Source organism: Procambarus clarkii, chromosome 82 (assembly GCF_040958095.1).
Source record: "Procambarus clarkii isolate CNS0578487 chromosome 82, FALCON_Pclarkii_2.0, whole genome shotgun sequence".
Classification (NCBI taxonomy): Eukaryota; Metazoa; Arthropoda; class Malacostraca; order Decapoda; family Cambaridae; genus Procambarus; species Procambarus clarkii.
The window spans coordinates 4,089,644-4,112,975 of NC_091231.1; the positions used below are offsets into that span (position 1 = coordinate 4,089,644).

Below are 23,332 nucleotides of genomic sequence, written 5' to 3' on the forward strand. Positions count from 1 at the left end.
ACCAGCCCGTCCTCCAAACAAAGATCCAAAAGTGATTCCATCCACCCGCCAAACCCCCTGTTTATGAATGAAAAGCTGTTTACACACGACTCACAACTGTTGACGTTCGAACATATCCGGAACAAGTGCTTCACTGACGAATTTTGTTCGAATCACAACGCTGTAAATGCTTCACCCACGTACTACAAATACAAATAATCGCCAACAGAACCTAAACACCTGACCTAACCTATCCTATGCCTATATATACACAATATGCCAATATATTATAATATTAATTTATACTTGAGAAAATTCCCGTTTTGAATGAACAGCATGTTAAAATTTATGAATGCGTCTGTGGGGTTGACCGCTGGATGTAATGGACTTGAGTCGAGGACGGGTTGCAGCGACTTATGACATTCGAACACTTCTCGAACAGTGCTTCGTTGACAAATTTTGTTCGAACCACACTAAATGCTTCACCCACGTACAACAAATGCAAATAATCGCCCACGGAACCTAAACACCTAACCAGTGGCTAAATATACACAATATGCTAATATATAATAATACTAATTTATATGTGAGAAAATTCCCATTTTGAATGAACATGTTAAAATTTATGTGCGAGTCTTTGGGGTCGACGGCTGGATGGAATGAACAGACCGAGAACGGGTCACTAGACAGTAGAGCGACGGTCTCTCTTCCTGCAGGTCGGCGTTCAATCCCCGACCGTCCAATTGGTTGGGTACCATTCCTATCTCCCCCCCCCCCTCCCCGTCTCATCCTAAATCTTTGTCCTCGTCAGTTTCCAAGTACTATATAGTCGTAATGGCTTAGAGTTTTCTCCTGATAGTTACCTACGTCCCTTACCCAGTTCTGTGTCTTTCCAAGTTCTACCAGCTGGCTTGTCCATCCTGACCACGAGCCCTTGGTGGTGGTAGTGGTGGTGGTGGTAGGACAGTGGTGGTGGTGGTAGGACAGTGGTGGTGGTGGTGGAGATGAATAGTGGTAGTGATGGTGGTGGTAGAGGAGAAGAATAGTGGTAGTGATGGTGGTGGTAGAGGAGAAGAATAGTGGTAGTGATGGTGGTGGTAGAGGAGAAGAATAGTGGTAGTGATGGTCGTGGAGAAGGAGTGATGGTCGTGGAGGAGAAGGATAGTGATTGTCATGGTAGGAGGAGGATAGTAGTAGTGGTGGTGGTGGTGGTAGAGGAGGATAGTGGTAGTCGTGGTTGGAGGAGGATAGTGGTGATGGTGGTGGTAGAGGAGGATAGTGGTGGTGGTGGTAGAGGAGGATAGTGGTGGGAGGAGGAGGATAGTGGTGGTGGCAGTGAAGGTGGTGGTGGTGGTGGTGGTGGTGGTGGTGGTGGTGGAGGGTTGGCACACTTGGTCCGCCTCTGACGTCAATCTGGCTTCCCTACCCTCCTTCCCTCCCTCCCCCAGCCCCCCTCCCTACCCCCCCCCCCTCATCTGCAGCTCCAGAAATCTATGAAAACTGACAACCGAACTATTTTAACAATATTCAACACACGAATCCAATTGGGAGGTTGGGCTAACGTAAAACTAATATTTAATATTATATTAAATCTATATCTACATGTACACAATTTATGAATTTTAAAAATTTACTTATGTGTGCGTGTATATGGATTTATTTAGAATTATTGGGCCTAATTTGGATTTCGTTGACTGTTAGGCCGAATAAAGTCTTAGATAAATTTTAAGCCGACCATCTGAAAACTTAAAGGATTGTGAGCTGCAAGTGCTGTGATTGTGAGCTGCAGATGATGTGATGGTGAGCTGTAGGTGCTGTCCAGCAGAGGAAAAATCGAAACAGTAGACAAAGTTATTAACATACAGCTTGATTGACAGCGGTAGACTTTAAGCCTTGCTCTCTCCTTCTCGTTGAACATAAACCATAGCTCATTAGGAATGGTTCTGCCGTTCATATGAAACGGTGATCAAAGAGCTGTTTTCCCAGGTAAGCTCATCTGAAGGGAACCAATTCTAGATGGGAGTCAGCATGTGAATGATTGCCGATAGTGATGTACTTTAGAATGGTACAGCTAACGCCTTGTAATGTGCTGGCTAACTTTAGACTGTCAATTTGGACCTTGATATATAAATAATATAATAAATAAATATGTTTATTCAGGTAAGGTACATACATACATACAAGTGATGTTACATTAATGGATTGATATATAGATAGAGCTAGTACTTACAATGCCTAAAGCCACTATTACGCAATGCGTTTCGGGCAAAGAAACGATGATAACATGATAACAGACGATGATAACATTGGCCTTACAAGAGTAAGGCCGCCGACATCTGTCCGGTGTTGAAGGCTCTGATGTAGTGCCAAGTCTGGCCACAAGGGGTCAGGATTATCTATGTCTCCTTGCACTTTTCTCTACCTTGTCCAGAATTCTGAAATTATAGTAAGCATGCCATATAGGAGAGCAGTGAGTACTGAAGACGGGAGCGAATTGGTACTTTATATATGGTTGGTAATTATGTATATTATACCACCCATTGTATTAAGAAGTACCAAATGCATCTTTTAAGCTGTAAGTTTCTTGCGGCTTTCTTGGCATGGTTCAGCACAGTTATTCATCAATGAACAGTCAACACTTCTTTGGGAGGGGGGGGGGATGATGGCAACTTCATCACCGAGATCGTTTCATCAACTCGTCCTCATGCCTGTCCCCGGTTTAATATCATGCATTCTAGTTCTGATCACACTTAGTACTTTCTCGGCCTGAAATGACACCCTGGGGGTCGTCTACACCAAGAATTTGCTCCAAGTTTGTAATCAATGAGCCTCGTAGTGGTCGGCTTTCCCTCTCTTGTATATGTAAAGGTGAGAGAGAGAGAGAAGTCACCTCTCTCACTCGTTCATTATTCCCAGAGAAAGATTAAATTTTGCATTCAGTAGACTTATGAGGGCCAGCCCACCGCACGCTACATTCTCCACAATAACCTGCATTATTGCAAGAGTCACGTTGCACGAGTCACGTTTAATAAACATTGCAGCATAAGTGAGAAAGCTCAGAGGCAGTTGTATTATTGTAGGTGCGGCGGTATAAAACTATATTGTTTTATGTTACGGAAAACTGGCGGGGATATTCTACAAAAGGAAACAATACTGGTAGTTGAAGCACTTGTTAAACATGCTCCACCTGTTGTCCCGTGTGTGTACTCGCGGAGTTGTGCTTGCGGGGGTTCAGCTCTGGCTCTTTGGTCCTGTCTCTCAACTGTCAATCAACCAACACTTCCCCCCCCCCTCCACACACACAGGAAGCAGCCCGTAGCAGCTGTTTATCTCCCAGGTACCTATTTATTGCTAGGTGAACAGAGGCAGCAGCGTGAAATAAACTGTACCCATTTGTTTCCGCTAGGGATCGATCCCCAGACCCTAGGACTTCGAATCCAGAGCGTTGTCCACTCAGCCGTCAGGCCCCCGTCATGCCCGACCTCCCTGTGTGTGTGAATAGATTCACTTCGCGCCGCATTCTATATTACTGTATTAATAGCTTTGCGAGGCTTGGGATTGACACTTGGCCTTCAGACTGAGCCTATTTTATTTTCCTCAACTACTGTAACGATTCATTTACTATAGTAAATTAACGTTCACATTAAAATATGTATTACTTAAATATAATTATGTTTAGAATTTCAATATTTAGTTTAGGGTAATTCTAATATACTATTTTTTTAAATCACTAAAATTAGATGATAATTAACCACTAGAGCCGAAATATCGGTAACATTCATTGGAAATGGGTCGAATTATTGAGTTTTTGTCCTAAAGTATTAAACTTACTATTAAAATTTGAATAAGGCTTATAACTTCTGTTATAAAGCTATATGATAGAGAAAAAAAATAAAGCAAAAATGTTATTTTAATCAAACGCTTTTCAAAGTCAAAACTTCTACACGACTTTGAAAAAGTAAATATATTTCAAAATTTCACCATGTTAAAATTCATGCAGTTTCTAAGGAATTTCGATACATATGTATATCTTCCAGTTTTGGTCACCATCAATTAACATATCCAAAATATACTGGGAAATATATTGGGAAAATGTTTATCTACAGATTAACTTTGTTTTTCAAAATTCAAATGTTTATTCAGGTAAAGTACATACATACAAGGGGTGATACAGAGCCCGATAGGCTCAGGAATCTGTACACCTGTTGATTGACGGTTGAGAGGCGGGACCAAAGAGCCAGAGCTCAACCCCCGCAAACACAACTAGGTGAGTACAAATATTGATGAATTTATAGATAGAGCTAGTACATACAATGCCTAAAGCCACTATTACGCAAAGCGTTTCGGGCAGATTGTACGTTTTCATTTGATTGTACGATTTGCGAGTGTACCTCACATCAAGTTTTGACTTTGAAAAGCGTTTGATTAAAATAACATTTCGCTTGATTTTTTTCTCTATCATATAGCTTATAACAGAAGTTATAAGCCTTATTCAAATTTTAATAGTTTAATTGTACTAACATACATACTAACATACAATTAAAGTTTGTTTGTACTAACCGTCGCGTATGGAACCGTTCTGGTTCTCTTAGTTCTGGTGTTTACATGTACAGGTGTTGGGAAGACGCTGTTCTCTACGTGGGCATAACTTCAAGACATTTCAACCCTCGCATCTGTCAACATGAGGATACCTATTACAGTACATGACTGGGGCCAGATTCACGAAGCGGTTACGCAAGTACTTACAAACGTGTACATGTTTCCTTAATCTTTGCCGGCTTTGGTTACTTTATTAAACAGTTTACAAGCATGAAAACTTGTCAATCAACTGTTGTTATTGTTATAAACAGCCTCCTGGTGCTTCGGAGCTCATTAACTGTTTAATAATTATAAACAAAGCCGCCAAAGATTGAGAAAAGATGTACAGGTTCGTAAGTGTTTGCGTAACTGCTTCGTGAATCTGGCTCCTGGTTCATAAGATTACTGTTACTTTCTCCATGATGCGAGATAATAGAATTTTAACTGATTACAGTAACTTACAGCGACTTCAAAATTCCTACTTCGTCTAAGAGTTCTAAGTTGATTGACAGTCAAGAGGCGGGCCGAAAGAGCAAAGCTCAGCCCCCGCAAATAACTAAGTGAATACAACTAGCTGAATACACACACACACACACACACACACACACACACACACACACACACACACACACACACACACACACACACACACACACACACACACACACACACACGTATAGTCCCGGTTCACTGCAGTAGGATTCAGCACACACAGTGTCCACCACAACCCATGGGGTCAAATACCGGGTGTGACGGTGGAAAACTGTTTTTGCTTTCCTTCAGAATTATAACTCTTGATGTTAATGGTGGCAGCTTTATTTGGTTCCTCGTTGACTAAAACGAGCAGGAACCCCAGGGATGTTAAGAAATTGAATTCACTGTCATCCCAGAGAATACAGTTATTATTTGTGAAGGAAGAGTAAGCCAAGTGACCTAAATTTGAATTCAATTAATTCTTTCAGTTTATTCATCTGTCCCGTTAGTCTGAATCCCGGTCGGGTTCGTTCTCGACTATAATCGAGAATTCCGGGTTCGAATCCCGGGCAGGACAGAAATGGTTGGGCACATGTTCTATCACCTAATTCACCCTGTTCACCTAGCAGTAAGTAGGTACCCAGGAGGTGACCGACCAGCTTGTTGTGGGGTGGCATCCTGGGCTGGGCGAGGGCAGTAACTTGACCCTGTGCGGGGGGGGGGGATGAGAGACTTCGATATAAGCCTAACGTGTACGAGTACATTGGCGGCCTGTCTCCCGACACAGTGATTATTAAATTATTATATTGTAAACGCCAACAGAGCAAATCAGGCCCAGGGTAACTAAATGGGGCAGCGGGTGTCCGTAGACTATACGTACTATATCTGGCACATAAATAATTATAAAAAGCTATGATTTGTTCAGATCTGAAACCTACATCTATGGACAGCACAAAACGTCCACTAGACTGTGCGACACAGTGGTTGCAAGGATCAGGTTGGGTTACCGTTACCTGTGGCAGGTGGCTGCAGGGGACGGGTCTCCCAATCCTGAGCACTCCAGTTGCAAACTCTGTGAGCAGGAACTACGGCATGATCTCCCGCACTACATCACTGAATGCCCAGTTATTAGACCTTTCAGACCAGTTGGCATGAGGTACCTGGAGCTTTGCAATTACTTTACTCACTCTCGTATTCTTGAAGATATCCTCACAGTATACCCAAAATTTGCCAGTGCAGGCTATTAAACACATGGCTCTGTATGACTAACCATCCTGCGAGATGGGGACTTGTATTACCACTGCTACCTTATTCAATCTTGTGTTGTTGATATCCTCAAAATGCATCCGGAGTCTGCCAGTGCAGACCGCTTATCACATGCCTCTGTATGACTAACCATCCTGTGTGATGGGGATTTTTTAGCATCACCTAGTTAGCTTTTTTGACACACTGTACTCCACTTCATATAGTCTAGGGCAGCTGAACTAATGCAGATGTACCTCATAACTTAATAAAAAAAAGTGGATCTGTTCATTTGATATATCACGCTATTTTGATTTCTGTGTGTAGAGTAATCAAGGGTCTTCATATAAAATGCAATAAGAAGTCTTATACCAGAATACAGGGCAATCCTGTACTTCGCCAGATGGAGATTAAACGTGTAATTTATAAACAAGAATTATGAGCAGAATTCACTCGTTATTTCCTCATACAAAAACAGTACACTAGAGATTATGATGATTTTCAAATTCGTTTTCACACTGGATTTGTCATCTGGCATTCAATACCCTTAGATGAAACGTGAAAGATAACATTTAGTGCTAATAACGAAATTGGGTCAATTACCGGAATATCTTTTTGATATTAAATCAGCTCCTGTAGCATTTAACAGATGACAGTTCATCAACTGCCCCCTAGTGCGTTGTTGTATTTGGATAACGTGATTGTTCAAAACATAGAACATTGGAGAAACATTTTTGGGACATACAGTAGACAGAACCAGTATTAGTCCTTTTCCTGACAACATTCAAGACATATATATTCAATTCTTCATCTCAAACAAGAAACAACGCAGGAATGGTGTGTGCATCTAAGTGCATATTACATACGTTTCTTTCGCTATCTTGGCGAAAATGGATTCGCTAAGATAGCGAGCCATTTGTATGTTTGTGACCTAGACAATTGTGTGTAAGGCCCAGCACATCTGATAACATCACGACTCTTTTGAGAAGAATTCTTTTCGAACCTGGATTTGTAACTTGTGTATTCCTACAACGATATAAGAGTGACGTTTACGATGTTAAGATGTTTTGTGTGTGGTCATTCGGGTGCTGCACGTCTGTGCCTGCCATGTCCACTTGGACAGAAATGGTGTACGTCAGTTAAGATTCCTCTTGTCAGTCCAGCTCACTACACAATTTGCCATAACGCTTCTAATCCTTGAGAGCGCGCCAAGTCCCGTGAGGTTATCAACAAGATACACCACCTTACTTCAACATTCACCAGCATAATTACCTATCGTGATGAAGTCGCCGGCAGAGTCGAATTATCCACCTACTTATTCCCTGTCTACTTAACTTTTTTTCCTTTTTAATGCTGGTTTTGGTGAAGTAAAACAGGGGCCGCTGCGGCAGCCCCCCCCCTCCACCACAAAGACAGGTTATCGATCAAGATTCTATTTTTCACTGCAGACGAAATTTACTTCGAGGCTGGCTTCAGTCTCTGCCAGGTAACTCACGAGGAGTCGCTACTGCTAAATTTCCTAAAAGTGAACCTTCGCACCAACATCTGCTAAACGACCTCGGGCTATTAAGACGAGAGCACATCAAGTGGGCTATTGTGGTTAGTCCCGAGTCGGCGTACACCCGCCAATCAGGCAAATGGGCTCCATAGCATTATAGCGTTTTGGAGATGAGAAGCTTTTTGGTCGAGAGATGAAAATTCGGCCGATCAGAAATAACACTGATGTTATTTCTGATCAATAACATCAGATCAGAAATAACTGATTTCTGATCAGTTATTCATTGATCTATATTCAATGAATTATATTGATTATAATTCAATATATCCTTTTCATTGGCTGTCACGCCTCGTGTAACGAAATATAAAAAATGACTCGGTTTTCTTGCTCGCCATCGTGTCATAACAATATACATTTAAAAACCTATAAATTAAAATCCAGCTTCTTCACATACCACACAAAATGATAAGTTCCTACAAGTTTCTTAATTAAGGTGGAAATGGTTAGTGTAGGACTCCCAGTGTCAGGATAATGTGAGGAAGACCGGCCTCTCATCCTAACAGCCCAACCCTGACCCTCGGGGCTCCAGGTGGCACTGCTAAATTCCTCCCTCATCTAGTGTCTGGATTTCTCTTTCATTAAAAAAAATACAAATTACTGTAACACTGAACCGGCCGTCCTGAAAATTGCCATCGGGGGGGGGGGGGGGAAGGGGGGGATGGGGGGGGGGAGATTCTTACAGAATAAACTCTGTCTTTTTCCCATTGTTTACCTAATTACGAATATTTATATTACTTCAGCTATTAATATATTGTACATGTGACTTTTCTAGTCAATGGACATTGAAAGCTATTTATATTAATTTTAATAATTATTATTAGTGTTGCGCTTCACGTCATAAGGAAGCGACTTGGAAACTGTGTTGGGTGTTAGTTAAGGCGGGTGGGGGTGGCCGCAGACACACCACCCAACCTCCCATCCCTTCTTCCCGTCCTTGCTCTATCCTCCTCCTGTCCCAGCTCTATCCCACGCTCATTCCTGCCATCTCACCTCTGTACTGATGCTCACTATTGTCCCAGCTCCAGGCCATCATCCAGCTGACCCACAAATTTGTACTTTTGTTTCGTAAAACGTCAGACTAAAATAACCTACATATCTACAGCGGCAATGTAGACGATTCCATAAGACACAATTCCTATTTATATCCACCCAAACGTACATGTCTAACATACGCTCGAAACACTCAAGCGATCCCACCTCAATTATGTTAATCAGGAAGTTACATCATAAATCCACCACCGTTTCCACACCAGTATATACCCAGGAGCCGGTCGGCCGAGCGGACAGCACGCTGGACTTGTGATCCTGTGGTCCTGGGTTCGATCCCAGGCGCCGGCGAGAAACAATGGGCAGAGTTTCTTTCACCCTATGCCCCTGTTACCTAGTAGTAAAATAGGTACCTGGGTGTTAGTCAGCTGTCACGGGCTGCTTCCTGGGGGTGGAGGCCTGGTCGAGGACCGGGCCGCGGGGACACTAAAAGCCCCGAAATCATCTCAAGATAACCTCAAGATAACCTCAAGATATACCCAGGTGTTTCCCGAAATTAAGCTTACTCAATTTCAATCCATTCTATTTGGTGTTGATATATTTAAAACTTAATGATAAAACTTTAGCTAGAACCTTTCCCCCATTTATATATATTTTTTTTAGAGAGTATTCTTCCCACACATGAAAACATGGACATGCTTAAATGAATAGTTCCACCCGACGCAGGAGCAGATTGGGGCCTTGTCAACACCTATTCGAGAATCTTACGAGAAAAAAACTCTTTGACTAACCTAAATAGTGTGGCTATGTTGGTTACAAGCCCACTGGCTGCTACTATTTGGATTCAGGCTTGCGGGAATGTGCTACTCCATACAGGCACAAGGGAATCTCTGCTCTTCACATACAAGCACTTTAGGTATAGTCTGATAAATTGCTGTTGGTTTCTTTTTGACATTTAAAGTACTTCTTGTAGTGTACCCCAAGGCTAGTGTACCCAAGGAAGTATACCCCACTGGTTTACCTCAATGCACTACTTGTTTAGCCAGGACTTTATGAAATATAAATGTTTAATGATAATAGATATAGGGAACATGTTACAGTGCTTAATTAGTAAGAGAAGACGTTGTATATTATAATATTTAAAGCCACTAGTTGGGCAGAGCGTGAAGGATTTCACAGCCAAATGCACTAGGAAATTTGCATCACCATTCGGCCGATAATTAAAAAGAGATATACCGTTCAGTACATAACCCCGATACAAACTCGTGAATTAGATGGATCATGGTGAACTATACTATTTGGGATTCCTGTTGCCTGCAGTTATTAAATCAAATCCAATATAGGAGTTCGATATCAAGTGTGACGAAGCAGAGATAATGCAAATGCATGTGGCTGGGGGGATAGGGTGTATTCACTAAGATGTGCTTGCAGGATCGAACTAGGCTCCTAGCCCTGAAGCTAGGCGTGTGTGCGTGTTCGACAGAGTCCACAAAATACTAGACACCCCCTCCCATGGTGGGCAGGATCACTTCAACTCTTTCCTTCAAACATTTACCACCAAACTAGAGGTGCCATGAGTGACCTGGATGGTCGCTTAGCAACACACGACACTATTATAGGACGCCTTAAACCACCATACTGACAAGGGAATATGTTGCAGGCGATGAGTCACAATAACGTGGCTAAAGTATGTTGACCAGACCACACACTAAAAGGTGAAGGGACGGACCGAAACGTCGTCGTCCCTTCACCTTCTAGTGTGTGGTCTGGTCAACAAGGGAATATGTCCATATATGTTCGTCTCAATATATTCAAACATCTGTTAAATTAACAGCTGATAATTCCTATTGCTGGGAAGAGAGAGCCTAGCAAGGTCACCCCAGGCCCGCACACTACTCCTCTTCCCAAGGATCGCAACCCACAACTGTAGCCTAACGTCCGGGTACCTATTGTACTGCTAGGTGAACACAGGCATCAAGTGAGAGGAAATATGCCCAACCGTTTCTGTCCAGGGATTAAACCCATGATCACTCAGGTAAGAGCCGAGAACGTAGACCACTACGAAACAGGAGCCACGACACAAAATAGTGTTCGGTATATTAAAGACTGTAAATGCCAGTCATTAAAACTGGCAACATACAGATGAAGGACCAAACACCACTGTCACACACACACACACACACACACACACACACACACACACACACACACACACACACACACACACACACACACACACACACACACACACACACACAGTTTGACGGTTGAGAGGCGGGACCAAAGAGCCAGAGCTCAACCCCCGCAAACACAACTAGGTGAGTACACACACACACCTACACACACACACAGTATTACTTTTAATTAACAAATTAAAGATTATACAAATGCATTGTTTGAGATCATTTTGCTCTGCATCTCGAGTCTGCATATTAATTATAATACCAAGTTGTTTATGATAGTGTTGAGGCAGTTTGGAGGAAGGCGGACCCGGGCTGACACCCCCCCCCCCCCAGTGGCGGCGGACCCGGGCTGACACGCCCAAAGTTGATCACGTCACCCCCCCCTCCCCCCCCCCCGACCTGTAATTACCACTGTGCCTGGCACCAACCATCGTGACGTCATACCCTGACGCAAGCACCAGCCCCCAAGTTAATGACTGCCCGCGCCAGCATGACGTCACTATGGAACTTACTTTTGATTGGGGGAGGGGGAAGGGTCTGTGTATGTTCGTGGATGACGTCACGACGACGAGGAGGAGGAGGAGGAGGAGGAGGAGCGGGTGTAACAGAGGAGCGACATGGGTGGGGCTTGTAGTGTATTCTTGTCTGGGTCGTAATAACTGGCTTGGGTGAGAACTGCGCATAGCACACTCGTATCGACTTATGTAAATATCCCGGGTCCCCCCCCTTCATCCCACCTCATAACAGTGGTACTGGCAAGCTGTACCTGTACATTATTTACCCTTCTGGCAACACCAGTACTAGGGGGGGGCGGGGGAACACCAGTACTAGGGGGAGGTGGCACCAGGGGGAGGGAGGGGGGGGGCCACTGGCAAAGGCAGGGGTGGGACGCTGGTGAGAATCTTTGGAGCAGGATGGGAATGGAACAGCATGGTGGGTAACCCCAGACGCGCGCGGTAACCCATGCACCGTTACATGCTAAAGGTTATGACGAACGTCGACACAGGTGAGGCGACGGTGAGGCATGAGCCCTTGGCGAGGTGATGGAAGGTACGGGCGAGACGACTATCAAGGCGAGGCACAGGGAAGATACGGGCTTACGGCCGACACATGCCAGTGTCACTTCTTGGGTGGCTTAATCTTTCTCAATCAAATCAATCAATCAATCGAAAAATGGGCGAGGCGAGTTTGATTTAAGAGTAAGGCGCAGGTAAGACAGGGGACGTGGGCATGACTGAGGGTGTAGCGAGGAAGGAGGTATGGGTGAAGCGACAATGTTTAAGGGCGAGGTGCGGGTGTGGATTAGGCAAGGTTGAGGCGCAGTAGGTGTGTATGAGGGGGGAAAATGAGAAAGGGTGGACAGGCCCATCCACACAGGACTGCAGTGGGCGGGGCACAGACGCTAGGCTAGACACTCCCACACAATATCTCTCCCTCCCCCCCCCTCTCTCTACACCACGACGACACGGCTTGGAGAACTATATGATTATCAAAGCATTATCTAAGATAGTGTTGGAGAGAGCTATGCAAGGGGTGTTCCCGATACTATAAAAATAGAAAGATCAGCAATACAAGGTTGATATTGGGATCGGTCTTTCTCGACATACAAATCTGGGAAAATTTTGAGCAAGAGGCTGCCTGAACGGAGGCGGGAAAAAAATCAAAACAAAAATGGCGGCCGTAATGGGTTCGCCAGTGTCAGCAAGTGATGAAAACTTCAGGGTTTCACGAAGGAAGAAATAGGGAAAGGAAGTTTCCTTGGCAGGTTAGTGATCGTTGAGTATTTGTTAAAGATTTATCAAGGCAAGCTTCTTAAATTGGAAAAGAAAATAAAGTTTAAAAACATTCTACTTGGAAAATACTTTATAAGAGTGGAAATTACTAGCTTGACTTGCATAACAAAGACTCAGGAGGTACAAATTAAGGAATCAGTAAAGAAAAATTAAATATGGAAAATTAAGAGATATAAATTTGAAGAAATGAACAGGAAACTGGACAACTATCGCGAAGAACTCTGAGCAACCTTACAGGATAGCGAAAAGGGGAAGAGTGCCAAGGATATGCTAAAAGAAATTTCATGATCAGTCCAAATAGCGATTACCAATAGACTGGAAAAGTGCTAAGAGGGAATGAAACATGAAAGTTGTAAAAAAGAAAAACAATCAAAAAAGTTAAAACCAGAAATGAGCAGCAACAAACGGTCATTAGACAAGCAATTAGGAAAGAGCTGGATACCACGAGTAAATTAATTCGGTAAACCGAAATTCCCGATTGTCAGTCTAGCATGAACCCAACTGTACTTCCGGGACCCTGCGAGAAGCCTATGCTACACTTTACAACTTGAGCAACGCTCTTAAATACATAGACGGTGAAATTCTAAAGATAGTGTTCACTTTTGTGATATCAAAATTGGAATACATGGCGGCTGTATGGTGCTAATATCTCACATCAATAAACCGGAAAAGGTGCAAAGACGTGCTGCTAAATGGTTTCCGGAACTGATAAAGAGCTACTAGGCGAGGCTAGAGGTGTTCCATCTTCCAATTTCGGTAAATTTAACAAAGGAAATATGATCATTATAAAATAACAGGAATCGACAACACTGACACAGGAATTCTTGAAAACTGTAATTTAAAGAACAAAACGGTACATAAATTCAAGAAGCCAAGGAAGCAAAGATACTGGAAAAATAAATTTTGCAGTGATAGGCGGTTGGAACAAGTGAGAAAGCGAGGGATGCCAAAACGGTCAGTAGATTTAAAGAATCATATGACATTACTGGGAAGACGAGACACAGTCGCTCTCAAACTGTAACTAAGAATAATTGAACAATGCAGAACTTTCTCAGGTTTGTGCAGTCTCCGTGGTGTAGTGGTAAGACACTCGCCTGGCGTTCCGCGAGCGCTTTGTCATGGGTTCGTATCCTGGCCGGGGAGGATTTACTGGGCGCAAATCCTTAACTGTAGCCTCTGTTTAACGCAACAGTAAAATGTGTACTTGGTTGTAACAACGATTCTTCGCGGCAGGGGATCGTATTCCAGGGACCTGCCCGAAACGCTACGCGTACTAGTGGCTCTACAAGAATGTAACAACTTGTATATATCTCAAAAAAAAGTTTTAAATTAAGCACGATACATCCTCCTAGAAATGTTGCACACGGGTTACTCTCATTATTTACTCCATTTCACATTTGCATAAGCAAGATATTAAATATGCTTACGACCTGTCGCCTCAATAACGTCTTTAACCATTAACATGTGCCATTTAAAATTTCAGTTATGGTTAACCTAGTCCATAACAGGGCCATAGAGCTGAAGCTCAACCCTAGCAAGCATAATATAATATACACCCTTTTCCTTAATATTCAATCCTATTTCACCTCCCTCACCAAAATGCCTTTGATCCCTAGGCCAACGCCACATGGCATCTCTGCCAACTCTCTACCTGCTATCCCAACACCATACTAGACAGACAACAGCTAACAAGACCACCTTCTTTCTGACTTTTTCTCGCGATTTGACACTGTAAAATATGCAAATGTTCTGCCTACCGAGAAAAGTTTGAACCCAAGGAACCGTCCTAGCCTATCAAGGCCTATGTCCTGTCCATCCCTTAAGCATCTTTCCACCATCAAACCATCAACCATCCCTGCACAGGCAACCCCAATTACCCACCCCACACTAACAGCAGTCCATTTCACTAGCCACAAACCCACAATAACCACAGACAAAACCATGTGACTTACCATTTGAGGCTAAAGTATATCACACATTTTATGACATTTATTCACACACGCATTTAAATCACAATGACCTTCAAGTGGGTGAGTTATTAGTATTGGATGCCCGATACTGTGGATATTCAGAATTGTGTTAAATTACAGATTGTTTTGGTGTGTAGACTCAAATGTTTGTCAAATATTTACCCACGAGTTATAGCATTACTTGTGCTTTGAACTTCATTTACAAAGTTAGTATCTTGGTATGTTTATTTATAGTTTGATTACCACTTATTTATGCATCAGACATCAGTTGTGGCTTATTACATTTGATCCAATTCATATATTTTTAAATTATTTTCGATATTGCTATGTGTGACTTCCAGGATTACAGCCAATAATTTGTAAACATATGGTAGGTGAATGTCAACCACATTTCATCACAATTGTATTCTACCCTTCATATGATATATATCAATATAAGTTGTACCCTTCATATTAAGTATTAATGTCAACATGGTTAATTAATATTAATTTAAGGATATTTATTGTAATTTTGCATGAATATTATAATTTTAAATTGAATACCTTATCATCCACGTTGCTCTCATGCTGTGTTTAGTGATAAATGAATATTCTAAACTATAGATTTTTTAACCGAGATACTAAGGGAAGACACATTGAAGAAGGCTTCAGTGTTTCATAACTGCCCACTAACTTGAGGTATAGAGGTGGTGAAGTGTGACCAGCACTGGTGACCTTACAGGGAGAGCTTCGTCTATTCTAGTAATCAGAGCAGTTGACTGCGAACACCGGCGGCGACAGGTAGCTCAGCTCTTCCACAGCCTGGTCAAACACACGGTAAAATAAGATACGGAATTTTGTTTAGGAATATGATAGTCAATGGTACACAAAAAAAATGGATGTTTTAAGCAATATCTCTTTAACGGGATAATAAATTTTAAGTGTGAAAACTTGGTATTCTAAACAAAATTTTATTTTTTTTAAATATCAAGCAAAAAATTACTTTCTGTATCAAATAACTGTCAGAATAGATATTACAAATACCCGCCCGCCGAAATGCTACTGAGTCGCCCACGAGCGGTTCCCTCTAAAGTTCTCACTCTTGGGTTACAATTCTGTTCCTTATTTATTCTTCACCTTGACAGAAAGCAATAACACTGGCAAGTACAAGGCCTCTTTTTACAGTACATACTAACTCATTACACCGATTATCAATATGGGATAAGCAGCACGATAAATACTTTGAGCTGTACGCAGATACTAGGCTACAATGCGTGTGTCTTGGCGCCATTAACTGTATGTGGGAGAAAAATGATATAAGATATTTTGCCTCCCGTGACCATATGAAACAATAATGCGAAGTCATACTCATATACAGACGTCATAGAAAGCTACAGATCCCATCTCACTCGAGATTTACAATGTCAACACTTCTTGTTATCCATGAATATAGATTGAAGCGAGTCTCCGAACACACAAACGAGTTTGCAGTTTTTAACCCCATTTTAACAATACCTTGACTCCAAACCAATTGGAACCAGTGAACGGGTTGCTCTACAACTATGATAACACATATAAGCAGTCGTCCGTAACACTTACAAGCAAATTTATCAGTCTTAAAAGCTTACTTGTATGGGATTGTTTATTTGGAGATCTTCATTTTTTATTTTCTTTGGTAACAATTCAAACATCATAGTGCTAAAATTTTGGAAATATAAAACAGTGCTTTAAAAAGTCTCAATGGTGTTCCTACTGATATTAAAGCATGCCTTGGTGTGCAGTGCTCTTATTAAAAAATGATCTTGTTCTATACAGGCAACATATTATGGAATTATGAATCAAATAGGTTGATTTAACCGTCATGAACAACTTTGAATTCTTGAATCTTAGCAACAAATATGTAACTTATTTAAAGAAAGATATCACACTAACTAGAAAGATGAAGGTATGTTATGTCAGAAAATCTTAGATATAAGCAGTACATAATACAAAGAAAGCCATATAGTACAGAATGTGTGACATTATGGATTTTTTTCTTTGCCGTTTTAAAATTAATATTTGTTACTAAATTAGAAAAATTCATCTGATTACATGCGAAATTACATTGCTTGAGGAGCAGCAATCTTATTTCACATGTAATAAGGGTTGTATATAATTGGGGCGGAGGTAAGTGGCATGGAAGCCTCTCTAACTAGAGAACAACAGCCGTCATTTCCCAAGGCTGTGTGTTCTTGCCTACTGTTGTGTGTTTTAGATTCAGCTACTCTGAACAAATGTTCCAAGTAGCACGGGCTATGGTGAGCCCGAGTTCTTGCCTACTATTTTTTAGCATCTTTCTTTAAACGTTTTATCTCAGTTTTTTCATCGTTGATAGGTAGTGGTTGTCTTTATCATTAACTGAACTAACAAGTTAATTACAATACGTTTTGTTTACACATGGAGATACTCATATTTGTAATTATATATCATAGGTTAATATTAATTTGTTTCCCGTCAGGCTAATATTCTTATTTTGCTGTCAGTAGGCTAATATATAGTTTTTTGTTAGTTGGCAAATATTCGTTTTCTTTTTGTTTTTTGTCATTAGGCTGATATCCATTTTTGTTATTAGTGGATTATTCCTTGTTAACTGTCACAAGGCTAATATTAATAAGCTAATATCTATCATTTCTGCTGTTAGTAGATTAATATCACAATTTTGCTGTCATAGGCTAATGTCCACTTTTTTGTTTTTTCTGGCAGACGTTGAGAAAGCAAGCGCGCCCAGAAAGGAGTTCGGGTGTGAGGTCCCCTATGAGGCAGCCAGTTACCACACTCCTCACAACACCGACCTACCTCACAACTACACCAGTCCATCATACTACTAAGCCAGCCTAGAGCGTACCAACACGGCTTCTTGCTTCTTTGCAGCAGTGGGTCTCTGTCTGGACCCTCCCTTCTGTCATCCGGATCACACACCTGCCTCTCAGCTGTCTGCAAGTCTGCCATAGTGCCCGGGATTCACGCCAACTTTCCCTGTCTGCCTAGTCCTGATTTATGCACCAACAAGCGACCAAGTGAAACAAAAGGAGCCGTGGTGTACATAGCCTTGCTGAGTGGGACCTCCGTAGCCTGGCAACTGAACCTACCCCACCTTGACGCACCGCCGCACGCTAATTGTTTGCAGGCCACACTACCAACTCCACTTACAGCATTATTACACTGCGTCAAGCCCCAACATCGTCTGCAACACCCCACTAACCCCCCTCTCCTCCCCGCGCCAGTAACTATAACAATCTGCCAGCAGTGTCGTGACATCACCGCCACCTTCACCGTCATATTTGAGCTCAACACCTACCAAGACTAGTTGACGAGAACAACCACGAACGTTTTGCTCAGATCTTTACTCTTGTAGAAACCTATCCGCTTAGAAACCTGTTTTCTGTAATAATCCAAACATCACTGATACATCGTACTAATTAACACCACCACAGCATTTCTGTCATCCATACATCAGTATCATATTACTGCTGTCATCCAACGCTCTTCTAACGATTTCCATTCTACCAACATCATTTTGACTTGAATCATTAACATATATTGTCTTCATCCTAGTAATAAAATTATTATTTTTTCATCCAAGAAGCACCGCTATCTCATTCCTCAATTCCTTCTGTTTAATATCTGAAATACACCAACTTGACACACAGCCAGGCGGTATTTTACTGGAGTTTTCAGGTGTATCCATCCCCACGGACGGGACCCACGACCTCTCATTGCTACGGTACACCTCCCCTCACCTCTTCTATCCTTGTAGCTAGCTACGGTACTTGTTGAAACACAACCTCACCTCTCTGGCACGGCACCCCCCCCCCCCATCTCTCTGAAGGACAGCAGTACTCCACCCAACCATTCCTCACCTATCTCATTGATAACTTACAGTGACAAGAATAACCTTCAGGTGATCATACATCCATCATCGTCCACTTGTCATCCATTGACATTCACTCGTCATCCATCGGCCTCGTCGCGTTGACTATTAACATATACAGCTTGTTGGCTCAGGGTCACTACATTGTAATCTTAATTAAGCTGTCATCCACCCAACCATTGTCTCACAAGTCATCCACCTGCCACTGCTTATCAAGTCATCCACCCAACCACTGCCTCATAAATCACTCACATAACCACTGTCTCACATGTCATCCACCCAACCATTGCCATTGTCTCACAAGTCATCCACCCAACCACTGCTTATCAAGTCATCCACCCAATGACTGCTTAACAAGTCATCCACCCAACCACTGTTTCACAAGTCATCCACCCAACCACTGTTTTACAAGTCATCCACCCTCCACTACTTATCAAGTCATCCACCCAACCACTGTTTCACAAGTCATCCATCCAGCCACTGCTTAGCAAGTCATCCACCCAACCATCGTCTGCAAGTCATCCACAACTTAATTCATTTCCAAATAAGTCATCAACCCAACAAGTCATTCACCCAACGAATCATCCACTCAACAAATCATCTACCCAACAAGTCATCCACCCAACCAAGTCACCCACCAGACAAGTTATCCACTCAATAAGTCATCTACACGTCAATTCATCCACCCAACAACTCATCCACTCAACAAATCATCCACCCAGTAGGTCATCTACCCAACAAGTCACCCACCTAAGAAGTCATCCACTCATCAATTCATCCACCAACAACTCATCAACCCATCAAGTCATCCACCCAAGTCATCCATCTAACAAATCATCTACTCATCAAGTCATCCACTCAACACGTTATTCACCCAATAAGTCATTCACCCATTGTCATCCACTCAAGAAGTCATCCTTCCAATAAGTCAACACATTACGTCATCCACCCAATAAACCATCCACTCAAGTCATCCACCCAATAAGTCGACTACCCATTAACTCATCCACCCAACAAGTCATCCACCTAATAAGTCATCAACCCATCAAGTCATCCAGCCACCACATCATCCACCCATAAAGTCACCCACTCAGCAACTGATCCACTCAGAAACTCCCCAACCCAATTAGACATCCACCTACCAACTCATCCACCCAAGAAGTCATTCACTTTCAAGTCGACCATCCATCAAGTCATCCCCTCCATAAGTCATCCATTTAATAAGTAATCCACTCAACTAGACATCCACTCATCAATTCATCCACCCAACAAATCATCCACCTATTAAGTCATCCTCAACAAGTCACCCATCCAACCACTACTTAGCAAGTCATCCAATCACCAAGTCACCCACACATCAAGTCAACCACCAATCAAATCATCCACCAATCAAATCATCCACCCAACAAGTCATCCACTCAACAACTCACCCACCCATCAAGTCATCCACCAATCAAATCATCCACCAATCAAATCATCCACCCAACAAGTCATCCACCCATCAAATCATCCGCGCATTAAGTCATCCACCATCAGGTCATCCACTCAAGTCATCTATCCATCACATCATCCACTCAAGTCATCTATCCATCAAATCATCCACTCAACAAGTTATCCACCACACCACCCCAACTACTGTTGCCTCACATTATTCCTGCAAGACCATAACCTGGAGGTGATCATCCCATATACGAGATAATCCTGTTACCGGCGCCAGGCCCCCTCTTCCTCCTGCTGGCTTCACTCACCTCTGTTACTAACTGTTCCACTGTTCCCTAATAATATCGCCTTGCTATTCCACTATACCATCGCAACACCGCCTAGCTGTTCCACCGTATCCTATCAACATTCCGTGCAACTGTACCCTAGCAACACTTGTCTCTCTGGCCCCTGTAGCCTAGCAGCACCGTCTTTCTATTGCACTGTAGCCTAGTAACAGCACCGAGCTGTCACCTCAAACTTGTCCTCGGTGGTGACTGAAGGGCCTGGTCATCCCTGAACCACCTGGAACACTACACAACATCTCGAGACTACCCCCAGCAAACACAAAAAAATAATCTTGTGTTCCCACCAGTCTTAACTCCACCACTCATGTTTCCCGACATGCACTTCCCTTGAATACCAAGGCGGGGAACACCGGGGAACACCTCTCAAACATGACGGCGTCAGGCTTGGCCAAGAGTTAGCTGTCGCTAGGTGGACGGTGAGATAGTCCTGGCAACAATAGTTAAAAGAACCCCCGCGTCCTTTGGTTTTATTCCCCACCACGAAACCTTTACGCAGCCTCGCCGCTCCAGCAGCGCTAACATTGCACCACCCTCCACATTACGCTCCCAGAGTTCAAAGCTGCACGGCGCCGGCTGGAAGACCTCACTCTCCATACATTTTAGACCGCTTCTTACTCAAGAACAACGACGGGCCGCACGACTGGGGGCAGTTTGAGGTACTGAATGAGCAGACTTATTGAGACGCAGCACGAGTCGCACCTCCACACCACGGCACACCGAGGCTCGCCACAGGATAATCATCGCACGGGCCAAGAGTCTGAACCGTAATTATTGCCCAAGAAGGCTGCCGCTCTTCAACAAACAGCCATACTGGCTCGGGGACGACAACGGAGCAGTGCGGGCAGTTACCACACGCCTCTAACAACACAACCTGCCAAACAAGAGTGTTTATATATCACGCAAGCGGGTATAACATTATAGCATAGACAGTGACAAAGGCAATTCCCTTCAGCAAAGTAGCAGGCTGGCAAGCATAAAACGGAAAGTATTTGGCTTTACTTCAAGGTATGACGCATATAGCGGTCAGTGAATGATGTCTGGTTGGTTCCATCGCGCTGGGGTGAGTTGTCAAGCTCAGGTCACCCTCCGGGACGCTGACCCTCGCCCTGGCTCAGGCCTTGACCTCCATCGCTGGCAACTTTCAGTACTGTCAAGGATGTAATTACCGCCAAGTATTACCATCTAGTTACTCAGTATTTCATTCAGTATTAAATTAATCCAAGTGCCAAAATAATATTCATGAATGCTCGGAGACGAAAAAAGAATGAATTTATTCTAAAAATCAAGAAAATGTCTTATTTAAGCAAACATTTTGATAATTAGTAAAAACAATTATTTACGAAAATATAAACAATTTGCACGTTGTTGTTAACAGTATTAATAGTCTTCCTGTTTAATCTGATAAGTGTTGAGGAAGTGATAATGTATGTGTGTATAACAAAGTGAAGTGTCGTGAAAGTGACAATTCAGATTGGAACGTAGGTCTTCCAGCTACTGATAAGATATAAGAGACAAATGAAAAATGTTCGCTGGTCATTGCTTCCTGTAGCGTAAGTGTGGCAAGAGTGAGGGGAGGGAGATATGTGAAGAGTTCTAACGTCTGACCGTAAGAGAAGTATCCTCTGACCTTTGCCAGGGTCGCTTGGGGTGGGCGAGGAGCGAATTCGCGGGCTGTCAACAGGGGCTAGTAAATAGTCTTTTTATGAAATCACGAAATTGCTTGGAGTAAGCTGCAACAGCGCTCTTGAGAGCAGGGAGTTTGAGAGTCAACGTTTTTGAGTGAAGGTGTGAGGCAGCGGCCAGCACGCCAGCAGCGGTGACTGGTAAAAGCCTACCCATACCGCGCTATCCTAAGTTACAAGACACCTACGCAGTTCGCGCGATCGTAAATTAGAAGACACCTACGCAGACTACGCGAGTAGGAACTACAAGACACCTACGCAGACTACGCGATCAGAAACTACAAGACATCTTCCCAGACCACGATAGCGCCAACCCCAAGTTTCCGATACAACACAACCCACATAAAATAAACAAAATTGGTTAAAAGCCTCCACGACTAGTTTTGCAACGCACAAACAATTGGCGTGACGACGAACAAGAGAAAAACGATTAATTATCTGGAGTAAGAAAACAAGAGAAAGTTGCAGGCGGTCGAGAGGAGGTTCCCGGGAGAGTAAACAATGGGTAGCAGCTGTTCTTCGTCACAGTCGATGAAGGACAATGTCTCCGTCAAGAGTGAAGAGTAAGTACCTGGCTCACTCTACTGCATGGTTACTCTCTTCCCCCACCCACCCCGTCACCCTCCTGTTAATCATTACTGTATGTACCTTTTGTAGCCTCTGTGAAGGTCACTTGACTGAAATGTTTTTGACGTTCTCATCTCTATAGACATATTTGTATTGCTGTTTTTATACTCAAGAGCTTAAGCCAAATGAGTAGTTCGTTGGGCTTTGCTTTAGTGTTGGGCTAAAGGCTTGTCAACGGCACGAGGAATATTACAACCCATCCTTCTGTTTAGATAGTAGTTTTTGCAACTATGTGCACCATAGTACAAATATTGACGGACTAAGCAATTAGATAGTAAAATTTGGTACTATTAACTTTATAGTCCGAAAAATAAGCTAAACAAACTTAAATGTTCCTACGTTTAGTATAGCTCACATATGTACTATATTAGGCCTCAGATAACGTGTAATAGGCCCAGGAAGGTTAGGTTAGTTTAGGTTGTCGTTGCAACATAAATACAAAACCTTTCCCTGTTTCTACAAATTCAATAGTACAGATTTCTTCTGTGTAATTGCCTTGTACGTAGATATATGTACTATGGTTCTCATCGTTACTAAAAGTACTACTAAAACAGGAGGATGGGCTGAGGGCCACCACCAGAGC

At 42.8% G+C, this 23,332-nt stretch overlaps 1 protein-coding gene and 1 long non-coding RNA gene across 5 annotated transcripts in view; one reads left to right on the top strand and one right to left on the bottom strand.

Annotated features, from left to right (window-relative positions):
• Window positions 1-23,332, bottom strand: part of LOC138358232 (uncharacterized) — a 64,944-nt gene that overhangs the window by 21,531 nt on the left and 20,081 nt on the right. Inside the window, exons 2-3 of one of the 2 annotated variants that reach the window (XR_011225257.1) lie at window positions 15,438-15,565; window positions 3,976-4,652 (exon numbers count right to left, since the gene is read on the bottom strand). This is a non-coding gene — a long non-coding RNA (uncharacterized lncRNA). Of the gene's footprint in view, window positions 1-3,975; window positions 4,653-15,437; window positions 15,566-23,332 lie in introns of those variants that run through there. The other variant, XR_011225256.1, reaches the window with a different exon arrangement.
• The window catches only part of LOC123764226 (NACHT domain- and WD repeat-containing protein 1), a 102,891-nt gene that overhangs the window by 14,070 nt on the left and 65,489 nt on the right, over window positions 1-23,332 (top strand). For all 3 annotated transcript variants that reach the window (XR_011225255.1, XM_069315873.1, XM_069315874.1), the window contains exon 2: window positions 17,486-22,685. Coding sequence is in view for 2 of the 3 variants with exons in the window: in XM_069315873.1 (XP_069171974.1) it covers window positions 22,624-22,685 (62 nt within the window). In the remaining variant the exon portion in view is untranslated. The remainder of the gene's footprint in view (window positions 1-17,485; window positions 22,686-23,332) is intronic.